Here is a 12,500-nt window from a genome sequence, read left to right as displayed (position 1 = left end):
ACATACACTGCATCGACTTGAAATCGAACACATTTCCTGCCAGCAAAGGGTCGTACGTTTTCCTTTACAGTATAGGTACGGAACTCTCCCTCTCTAGCTCTCTAACGTCCAATATTCTTCCGGAATGAACACCATCCTTAACTGCTAATTTTACTACTACTACTACTACTACTACTACTACTACTACTACTACTACTACTACTACTACTACTACTACACTCACTCTTCTTCTTTTGTAGATTCAGTTACCTGTTCGTAGTATCAGTGAGGATGAGGTACCAATTTTGCATTTTGGAATCTTAAAACTGCGGTGTTCTCATCTCATTATTATTTATCTAAACCATAGATTCTTTGTGGTTGCCAATAAATGTATACGCAAATATTATGATATGTGTATAATCTTCATTACTTTCTATCTGTTCACAGTTAATTAATGCAGAGAGAAAAGTTAGTGCATGTAATATGCTGCAATACATTGCTATTAATATTGGGCTCTGGTTAAACAACTTTTGTAAAGTATGGATAGATGAGGAAAAGGTCCCAAAGGAATGGATGAGAAGTATAATTCTTACGTTACAAACGTGAATGAGGGGGGGGGGGGGGGTAGGGCTCATAACATTACTTAGTACACCAGGGAACTTTGGTGGTCGGATGTCATTTGAGGATAATGCTCGACCGGCGACGGAAGAAATAATGGGAAAAAATGTAGGTTTAGTAAAGGTAGCGTGTTTGTGGGTCAAGTGTTTGGTGTGGAACAGTTATGAGAAAAGTTTGAAAAGCTAAGGGAAACAGTGTGTATGGGACATCTGTGGAATTCAGAAAAGCAAGACGAGCGACTGGTGGAAATTAGGTCTGAGACGAGGATGTATTGTATCTGATGCTTGTCAATGTCTTTATTGATGGAGTTATATTAAGCTAGAAAAAAAGTCAATGGATTTAAGTGGGAAGTTTTGAGATGGACAAAAAAGTGAAGGAAAATGAGATGCGGAATAGTTGGTGTCGCGAGATATTACTGTTCTGATAGTGAAGGATAGTGAAGAGATTCTACTGAAAGCAGTTCAAGAGTTACAAGGTTTGCAAAGAGGAGAAAGTGGAAAGAAAAAATTAGTGTAGCAATTTTGCGGAGGTAATAGAGAACTAAGAGGACAGAGCAATATATATATATATATATATATATATATATATATATATATATATATATATATATATATATATATATATATATGTGTGTGTGTGTGTGTGTATGTGTGTGTGTGTTTATATATGTATATATATATATATATATATATATATATATATATATATATATATATATATATATATATATATATATATATATATATATATATATTTATATATGTGTGCGTGCGTGAACTTTCAGAGGCACGACCACTAAAAAGAAATTCGTGATTAATGATAGAATAAAAACTCTATACATAAGTTTTATATTAATTAAAACTTTCATGTAGGTTTATCTCTTCTGATCGTTTACAGAGAGCTTGTTATTCATTTATTACAATCTTCAATTTCTCCATCATTTTTCAATCACCTCTTTCAAGCAAACAGGGTCATGGAAGGACTCTCATCTCAAAAATGATAATGCTCATCATATTAAAGAACATTTACGTAAGATGATTGATGTAAAACACTAGTAATTAACTGATGGTAATTAATCAATTACTTTTTACTTAGAATTTCCTTCTTTTTTTCTTTCACACAATTACAACTTTTAATCTTAAGAAAGATGACTGGATCAAGTAATGACTTTCGTCCTCATCGTGGAGGAGTAATTTTGGAACTCAAATATCTTATTTTTAGCAGTAGCGTTATTCTAAATTACACGACTTTAAATGTTTAAAGGCCGCTCATGAATGGCAGAGCCAAAGGACAGTGACATTGCCCTATCAAGCAGGACAATGTCCCAGAGACTGACTATATATATATATATATATATATATATATATATATATGATCAGCGCCCAAGCCCCCTCTCCACCCAAGCTAAGACCAAGGGGGAGCCAGGCAATGGCTGCTGATGACTCAGCAAATAGACCTATAGGCTCCCCCAAACCCCCATCCTTAGCTCACAAGAATGGAGAGTTTGCAGCGAGCATTTAGAATAACTCTAGTGTGACGTTACCACATCGGATACCACAACTGATATAGATATTTATACTAAGTGGGGATACCTTAATGCTGTGAAAAGGTTTCTGTATCACCATGATCAGCAAAGCAGTGCTAGTCAGGGCCACCCTTGATAAGTTGGTTTGCTGAGAGCAATTAGACTAAAGTCTTCCATCATCAACCAATCCCCACTGGCCATCGTAATGAAGAAAACTGGCCAAACTCCAGACATGAATAAGGACATGTCTAAGGCCTTTGTCGTGCAGTGGAATAGAAAGGGCTGTATTTGTTGTATTATGATTATGTACATACATACATACCTCCACATATACTACCTATCTATCCACCTGGGCACTTCCCAAATTTTGAGTGGTATCCGACATAAAGAAAATTAAAAGTAATTTTTCTTCTCTTCGTTCCTCCCGACCTGATGGGATTTGACAAAGTTTGGTTGGTACTTCTAGGGTGTCACAGCCTACCCTCCCCCGTTATCCACGACAATGAAGCTTCTTATGCTGAATTTCCTATAGCCGCTACCTCAGTGATCACCAAGGCAACTGGGGGAAGCAGAAGGGCCTATCGGAACTTTGTCAAAATCGCTGGCCATTCATTCCTATTTCTGGTACGCTTTTACCTCCCTTATATCTATCCTCCTATCACACAAAGCTTTCTTCACTCCATCCATCCTCCCAAACCTTGGCCTTCCTATTGTACTTCTATCAACTTTTGCCGCCATCACCCTTTTCAGCAGACCGCCATTTTTCAATCTCTCTACATGGCCAAACCACCTCGACCCATTTATATCTCTCATTCTCATCTCCTATCACAGGCACCTCAATACCTGCAACAGCAATTATATCTGCCTTCCTATTATCTTCAACATTCAGCAACCTTTCAAAATATTCAGAGCATACACACACACACACACACACACATATATATATATATATGTATATATATATATATATATATATATATATATATATATATATATATATATATATATATATATATATACATATATATATATATACACAAACATATATATATATATATATATATATATATATATATATATATATATATATATATATATATATATATATATATATATATTTATATGTATATATACATATATATACACACATATACATACACACATACATATTTATATATACAGTATATATATACATATATATATATATATATATATATATATATATATATATATATATATATATATATATATATATATATATATATATATATATGCATGTATATTATGTGTCCGATGTTAAAGACACTCTTATAATAGATTTCAACCAGTTTTGCTCTAGTTAGAGTCCTTCAGAACTGGCAAACAAATAAAATTATATGGGAAACTGCCAGAATAAAATTGAAGTGTAGATTGTTAGAAAAAAGTAAAATCATTGACTCCACAGATGCATATATTATAATTTATTTAGGCCATTAAATATGAGATGAATAATATCTTAACATTTTCTAACTGTTCTTAATCAGAGTTTCGTATATTATAGGAAATTAGCATCATATGAATTAAGGGATAGTGACATTTCACCTTTGGCATTTAAACATTGTAATATAGCATATAATGAAATACTGAGGAAAGTTTGAATAATTTTATTGATAAAAATGAGTTCACTAAGGAACATAACATAAAACTTAAATGCATAAACTAAGGATTTTCTTATATTCCCTTTCAAACATTAGTAGACCAAGTATTTTATTTAAATATGCCTACATACCTGTATATTCATGCCTATATACCAAATTCGATATTACTAGGCTTTTCATATAATACTTTTTGAAATATATCCTTTGGAAAACTGAATTAAAAAGGAACATAATGCGTTATACATTCGTGAAACATATTCACTTATATCTTTATATACTGTACTTATTCTTCCATCGAGTCTTTATATTATTAAAGCACAATAAGTTCTTTTACAAATATTTATTATCTAGTCAAAATAAGTTTACAATTTTTTTCATACAAATGACCTATAGATTAGATTTCACTTCATGTAGATATCTTAGTTATATTACATAGTTCAACAAGTTGATAATAAGTGATTTACATTTCTCTCAAAAATAAGATAACAAAATTCGTTTGTTGGTAAATGTTAGCAATAGATATTTCCTTCGTAGAGTTAAAAGAATAAATTATAAAAAAAGGTTAACAACTTAAAAATTTAAAAAGATTACAAGTATAGCAACATTCAGTGAGAGATTGTATTCCTCTATGACACAAACAAATTATGACTTTTAGCCTCATCATTTGCACGTATGTTTTCCTTCCTAAGTATTTAAATGTTTATGCAGCGAGTTTAGCCTAACTTTTCATACCTTTTTTTTTTTCTTTTTTTTTCTTCACTTATTGTCATTACCAAAGTTCTTACTTCAAATTTCATCAATGTCATCCAGTGCTATAGTCTCAAAATCATTTTCTTCAAGCATATCTTCTTCTAGGGATGCAGCTAGGGTATCTAAGCGTCTACAAAGCTCCGAATGATTAATTGGGTCCCTATCCTGAAACTGAGGCGCTTCTGAGTATCCGCATGAAAATGGAGAACCCCTTATATCTGAGGAAAGGTCTCTAAAGGACGTAGAAGGTGCTTGATTCTCTGGTTGCGTAAGATCTATCAAATTACTGCTGATACCAACGGAAGATGCCAGGGAACCCTGACGTGCCGAATTCAAGTTTACATCTTTGGCAACAGAATGAAAAGAAGTGTGCTGATTTTGTGTTGTGTGAGGGATAAATGAATTCGTGATCATATCTGAAGATGTTGGCTGTTCACTTGATTGCAGGAGGTTAAATAAATCTGGGAAAAATGATGGAGTTATTGGCTGGTCTTTTATTTGTTTGGGAGAGTATAAATTTCTTATGACGTTTGGAGGAGTCACTAGTTCTGTGTTAAGGTTTTCAGGGTTGGTTGAATGTGAGGAGACCTCTGTGTATGTTTTTGATTCCTTCTTGTTTTTGCTGGTGAGCAGTTTACTTAAAGAAGATTTTGCTAGGGCCTTGAGCTGTCCCTTTGATTTTTTGGTGGCTTTGAAAGTTATGGCAGAAGTTGATTGTAATTTCTGTATTTTCTTAGTTGCAGAAATATTTCTGGAAACATCAAGAGAAGGCTTGGAATGCTTGAAAGTCACAGCACTGGACTGTCCTTTCTCAGTTAATGGTTTATTTCTTTTATAACTTTTCTCTGTACCAACAAATCCGGATTCCTGAAATCTTTGCACTTTTGCAGAAGCCATCAGGGTTTGAGGAGGCGCTGATTTTGCGGTGATCCATGGCTGCTTTTTTCCGTTTCGGGTGGCATCTAAAGTGATGGCAGATGTCGATGGCCTTCGCTGTAAATCCCTAGAGGCATGAACATTTCTTGAAAGTTTCTGAGGGAACTTCATACAATTGTCACTCAAAGAATTAAGCGGCTTGCAACTCTGAGAACCAGTATTTCTTTTCTTGGTGTATGGTGTATATCTTTCAGAGCTTGTGAACTTCCTATTACCAATTTTACCTACATGAGTTATTTCTTTTTCTGGAGAAGTCACCATAGTTTTAGGAAATCTGGCTGGTATATATGCTTGTCGAGTTAGATCCTCATGTTTAACGTCATACCGTTGCGTAGATAAGGTAATACTAGGGCCAGTGTGTTGGAATTTATCAAGCGGGTCCTCCAAAGGTGCTATGACTATAGGTTGATCTGGGTTTTCCATCAAAACCTGATCCACAGTCCTGTCTAAATTAATTGGACCATCCAAAGGAAGCATAATGATGTGAGGACTGGCCATGTTCCAGAATAAGAGTGAAATCTGATAACTAGACGTGAAGAAAGTAGCCAGGTACTGTGGAGTAGGAGTCCTGAGATCAAGCACACTCAAAATCCTGATAACTCAAAATGGTTACCTACTAAGGGGTTTATCTGGAAGAAAAATAAAGGATGACTTACGCTAAGTAAAACATTTACTATTACTAATTATATCTGAGCTGTTGCTATTAATAATGATGATAGCGAGAGAAATAGAAAATAAAATTATAATCTACTGAAAGGCTAGAAAATAATCAAGTTCCTTGAAAAAATAAAAAACTCACACAATAGCTGCATTTTGAAACATTGCCAAGACAGACAAAAGAAACTTAATCATACAGTTATGTAGTTCAAAGTCTTCAATATGGAAATGAATTTTCATAAACATTTCCTTTTCGGTATCATTTAGTTGTTCGTTTTAACCCCATTATAAGTGTCCATTATTGCCACCTCTAATTTAAAACTACAGAATTATTTTTTTTTTCATGTAACTGAGAGCACGATCCTTATGAAACCTCTTTTATGTTAAAATGTTTTCTTGGAGTTCATCTTTTTTGTTTAGACGATTTTGGACCTCAACATACAGATGTGGTTTATCAGTCAAGTATCATCATTGGACCAATTATCATCTAGTTCTAAATTGGAACAGCACAAACGCTTTTCAATCTTGAAAAAAAATTCTATACATCAATACACAAGATTGACATCAGAACGTGCAGTGAGTGATTGATGTCAATCCATATTACTTAATGATCATACATGTGTGACGTGGAGACCCTGGATCCTAGCAGCTCCGGAGAGAAGAAGATTCTGCCAGTTCACCCCAACATATCTGTTCTAGTCGAACTGGTCTACTTTGCCTTTCCAGCCACAATTCAGTGATCCAGGATCGTGCCACGGCCAGAGCACGAGCTACGTTAATGAGTTTCATAGCATTAAACATATCCGTCGTTTTGCAATGAATGTATTTCCTCGTTGTAAGGAATTATGAGATATATACTATATTTGATATTTTAATAACTGAAAAAGAATAAGGAGAACTTTGCATAATGCATTGTTAGAGCAGAGGAATTCTGATTTGGAGTATGGTTGGACAGAATTAACTTATATCCTGACCTAGAATGTTTAATTAGTTCCCATGAGGCAAAAATGAATATACGTGCAATAATTCGGTTTGACAAGTATATATGGTCATGGGCTTTGCGTTGTAATTGTGTGTGTGTGTGTGTGTGTGGGTTTCTTTTTTTTTTTTTTTTTTTTTTTTTCATAGTGTAGACTTTAGTAAAGGTATCGTATGAATGAATTACTTTATCCCGTTATGCTTGCAATATCCTATACCGAGGGAATTGTTAGGCACTCATAACTTAGTTTCTTTTTGAAGAATTCTTGTTTTTTTTTTTTTCGAAATACTTTTACTATACCTATCATGATTAGGTAAAGAAGCTTAGAATTATATTTTTGTGAAATTATGTAAAGTGCATAATCTCTTTTGACAATTGCTTGACTAGCGTTGATATAAAAACATAAAAACATATGCAAGCCGGAGTTAAACAACGCTCTCCTTATTTACTCATCTTTTTGTTCTCAGCTTAGTCCTGTTTCCTTACGGGGTCGTTGTTTTTGATCAGGTGCTTACTTTCTGTGATTCGCTTCCTCTTCATCAAGTCCCTTTCCTCTCAAAGGCCATAGAGAAGGCGTTTTTTTCGGTCTCCCTCCTTTCCTTCTACCCTATACCCACAACTCTTTAGCATTATTTATGTACCATGTCTTCTACTTTCTTGGGGTAGAGTTCTCCTGCTGAAGGATACACTATATAGAGCCCACTATTCAATCTTTTTCTTCCTCTTGGTAATTTTTTTTTTTGAAGTTTTTAGAGTTTATATATAAAAGATTTATTTTGATATTGTTACTGTTCGTAGAATATTTCATTTTAATTGTTTATTACTTGTCTCGTAGTTTATTTCCTTATCTCCTTTCCTCACTTGGCTATTTTTCCTGTTGGAGCCTTTGGGCTTATAGCATCCTACTTTTCCAACAAGGGTGGTAGCTTAGCTAGTAATAATAATAATAATAATAATAAAAATAATAATAATAATAATAATAATATGGCCTTCCTACTTTTTTGTAAGTGTCCGTATCATCACTGTCTCCCCTTTAGTTTTCCGTCTAATCTACTTATGTCTAATTCTGTCCTTTCTCGTTACTATAGACATCGTTCTATTTCAAACCTCTTCACAAATTCAAGGCATTCACATCCTAATTATACTCCCTCTCTTAATGTAGCATCGATTATTCTTTTGAATATATTCAAGGGGCAAGACATGAATGTAATAACTCTATAGTTACTGCACTCTCGGACATCACATTTCCCTTTGGAAATTGGTATCAATATCCATCCATTTCCTCCACTTATCTGGTATCATCGTTTGATCAAAGATCCTTTTTCATTAGGCTATTTATGATTTTCACTTCTTCCTCTCCTAATATTGTCCCTACCAGGATCAAGTCTCGTCCTGTTGCCTTTATATATTTTCTTTTACTTTGAATTGTTTGTTATCTCTTACCTCTAGAGAAACTTATTACGATTTATATGTTCTGTTGTCCATCCTCTCTTATTAGTCTTTTATTTTCTACATTCAGTAGCTGTTAAAAGCACTTTATATCCTTTCAAGATTTCAAACTTCCCAAGTTTTTTTTACTATTTTCATCTTTAATTTTGGTTGAAATGTGTAATATCTTTTGTACTTTTATTTCTAATCTTCAATAATTTCAGCACCTTCTTGAGGCATTTCTTTGTTCTCAGTTGTGTATAAGCCTCATCATCTGACCTTACCTTTGCTTAAGCTCCCACACTCATTACCTCCCTTGTTTTCCTCTCAAAGGCTGTCCTTTTAATTACCTAAGAGCATAAACCACCAATCATATAAATAATTAGGTGTCCCCATGTCATTTTGAAAATATGTCTTCTGTGCACCCAACCAGCTTGTGGTGCATATGCACTAATAATATAACTGCCTCTTCAGTATCACGGTTTGTTCATTCCTCATATGCACCTCCGTCACCGTTTTCTTCTATTTCCATGACAGAACTACACCAACTCCATTTCGTCCATGTGCATTCACTCCACCAAAAACTTGTATCCATCACCAAGTTTCGTTGCTTTATTATCTCTCCATCAATGGTTACCTGAACACCAAAAAAATCCACCTTCATCTTCCTTGGGAGATCAGCCATCTTCCTTTCCCTTCCTTGTCATGGACCCAATACAGAGCTGTCACACTCTATTATTATTATTATTATTATTATTATTATTATTATTATTATTATTATTATTATTATTATTATTAGCTCCAATAGGGAAAAATAGCCCAGTGAGGAAAGGAAATAAGGAAATAAATAAATGATGGGAACAAATTAACAATAAATCGTTCTAAAAACAGTAACGACTTCAAAATAGATATGTCATATATAAACTATAAAAAGACTCAAATCAGCCTGGTCAATATAAAAACATTAAACCCATTTAACCTAACTTATTAAGCTGCCCTCGCTCAGGACGCTGTAGTAACCCTAGTCCAGTCACAGAGTCACGGGCGAAGTATCTGTGTGGCGTTTTGTCCACTGAGTATGATCTAGCCCAATATCGTTCCAAATTATGGTCCATTGCTTATCAGGCTTTAACATATTAGTTTTCAGTGGAATATCTTTCTAACACCAACCCTCGCTATTTATGAGGGCTTGGAACCGGCTCCAGTTGGGCTGGGTTGCCAATTCCCCCTCCCTTGTCCCCATGTGTAGGTTTTTGTATACAAGCTTATGATTTTCAGAAGGAAATGACTCAAGATTACTCGGTGGAAGAACCAGCTTCCCTTTAAGCTTGAGCACGAAATGTCAGCAATTAAGTAGTCGTAGTTAATTACCAAATACATTAACTCGTTTAAGATCACAAATCAAGAACATACCTTTCTATTTGAAGAAAACCCTTCTTGTATGGGAAATTCACTGGAGTGGTGTTTTCGCTCGTTTTTTTTTATTTTTTATACAACTTAGCCCCGATGATAATTTGATTCACCTGTGAATGGATACGATAATTTATTAATTAAACACTTCAAGTATATCATTTACAATTTTCATTCGGTTAGAGCTGCCAAGATAGGTGTTAGATTTAGTATTCTCTATATAAATGCAATGTCCATTTCAAATATATGCCTACTTATTTGCAATATATATATATATATATATATATATATATATATATATATATATATATATATATATATATATATATATATATATATATATATACACACAGTATTTGTCACCACAAAATATTTCATGCACAATTTGCCGCGAGTTTCATGCAAGTCAAATAGAAATTGACGATGATTTAATATGAATATCTTCTTTAACCTTCTCGTTACCTTGACCTTTGACCAATCATTCCCAAATTTAATCAATTTGTCCTTGGATTATGACCAATCATCACACCAAAATTCAAATAAATCGACCATGATATCGAAAAGAAACTGTTTTTACTTTTTTGTGACCTTGACCTTGATCATGTTGCATATCACAAAATAAGCAATTGAATTTTGAATATTTATGGTACTATTTTTATGCAAATCGGATAATAATTGACCACAATATGGTTAACAAACTTTTCACATTGACCAGCTTGTGGTGGCCGATGTAGTAATGTCCCTGACTGGAGAAAGCCAGATTAGGTTCGAGTCCCGCTCAAACCTGTTAGGGTCTTTGGTCGCTGCAACCTCACCATCCTTGTGAGCTAAGGATGTGGGTTTAGGAAGAGGCTATAGGTCTATCTGCTGAATCATCAGCAGCCATTGCCTGGCCCTCCTTGGTCCTTGCTTGGGTGAAGAGGAGGTCTTGGGTGCTGATCATATGTGTATATGGTCAGTCTCTTGGGCATTATCCTGCTTGATAGGGCAATGTCACTGTCCCTTGACCCTGTCATGCATGAGGGTCTTTAAACCTTTAAATCACAAGATAGACCATTGAATTGAGCACATTTTAATACTAGTTTCATGCAAATCGGATGAAAATTGACCACTCAATAGCAAGAATTCTTTTTTGACCTTTAAAAAAAACATACAAATTTAAGTAGCTAAATAAGTACACGCCTATCAAAATATAATCTTCTTGCGAAGGTGATAATGTGATTTTGTTTAGGTTACTGACAAACCGACACCAGCGAGTGTCAGTCATACCAACGAAATTGCAAAAGGTTTCACGAAATCCAACGTTTTCGTTTCAGCCAGTTTAAAGGTTTAAATGTCGCTTATGAATGGTAGAGGCAAAGGGCATTGACAATGCCTTAGAGATTGACCATATACTGTATACATATGATCTGCGCCCAACCCCCTCTCCACCCAAGCTAGGACCAGGGAGAGCAAGGCAATGGCTGCTGATGACTCAGCAGGTAGACCTTTAGGCTCCCCTAGACCCCTATCCTTAGCTCACAGAGATGGTGAGGTTGAAGACAATACATGAAAATCGAGTTTGAGTGGGACTCGAACCCCAGTCTTGGAGATCGTCAGGTGGGGACGTTTCCAATAGGTTTCCACAACCCTGAAAACAAAATTCATGTTGCAGAATTCGGCTCCGTCGAAAGTAATGTTAGCTTAGTTAATGGGAGAAAAGTATCATTAGGTCTTGTATGAGGAAGATTGAATGGCAGGTAGACAACAAGAGTCTAGAAGTGCTAGACCTTTCATGCAAAGTTATGAACATAACTTTGGTAGACTTTTCGGAGACTGGGTCTAAGCTTAGTCTAAAGTCATTTTCTACTCGAGGTAAGAGGACTAGGCCTAACGTGCATGATTTTCAAATTATCAATAAGTATTTGAACATAAATCCAGTTTATTTGTATGCCTTTTAATATGAAATCTTGATACTTTTAAATTACTCTAATTATATGTATCTTCAGCCTACGCTGCTCATAAAAGGTTTGGAAGTTCTTATTGCAACAGCCCTTCATGATCTGAATTCTCTTTCGAGCCTTATATATTTCCCTTTCCACGGGCAGTGTTAAAGCAATGTTCCCCTTTTATATTGAACGTTATCGTTTGAGTCACAACAGAAACTACTAAAATGTGATAAGAAGCATTTTTAAAAGGCTTCGAAAAAGAGTGATAATTCAACTCATTACATGATCATGCTGTCATCTTAAATGGATGTTGGTTTGAGACATTCAACTTCATTCTCTGCTTTTTTATTATTCATGAGCTAAGACGATTTCACTTCGACTAACATTCAATTCAATCATAGATTTATCCTTCATATTCTTATAGTAACATTAAGAATTGGAACACATTATGTGGCAGACCAAACTTTCGGAAATAGGCTTATACATTATACACAATCATGATATAAAACCGATGTTCGTAATAAGACTAATAGTGGAATGAATGCCATACACTTTCATTACACGTCTGATTATAGTAATTCATAAAAAACTCTTTATTTGTAGAAGTAGAGAGAGAGAGAGAGAGAGAGAGAGAGAGAGAGAGAGAGAGAGAG

General features: G+C 34.6%; 1 protein-coding gene across 2 annotated transcripts in view; it reads right to left on the bottom strand.

Moving 5' to 3' along the window:
- Positions 1-3,750: 3,750 nt before the first annotated feature.
- The window catches only part of LOC137657807 (uncharacterized), a 324,948-nt gene continuing 316,198 nt past the window's right edge, over positions 3,751-12,500 (bottom strand). The window contains exons 2-3 of one of the 2 annotated variants that reach the window (XM_068392331.1): positions 9,923-10,032; positions 3,751-6,074 (exon numbers count right to left, since the gene is read on the bottom strand). In XM_068392331.1, the coding sequence (XP_068248432.1) occupies positions 4,546-5,943 (1,398 nt within the window). In that variant the 5' untranslated portion in view covers positions 5,944-6,074; positions 9,923-10,032 and the 3' untranslated portion in view covers positions 3,751-4,545. The remainder of the gene's footprint in view (positions 6,075-9,922; positions 10,033-12,500) is intronic. The other variant, XM_068392332.1, reaches the window with a different exon arrangement.

Source organism: Palaemon carinicauda, chromosome 18 (assembly GCF_036898095.1).
Source record: "Palaemon carinicauda isolate YSFRI2023 chromosome 18, ASM3689809v2, whole genome shotgun sequence".
Classification (NCBI taxonomy): domain Eukaryota; kingdom Metazoa; phylum Arthropoda; class Malacostraca; order Decapoda; family Palaemonidae; genus Palaemon; species Palaemon carinicauda.
The sequence above is the reverse complement of the archived record's forward strand: the minus strand, read 5'-3'. Positions and strand labels throughout refer to the sequence as shown.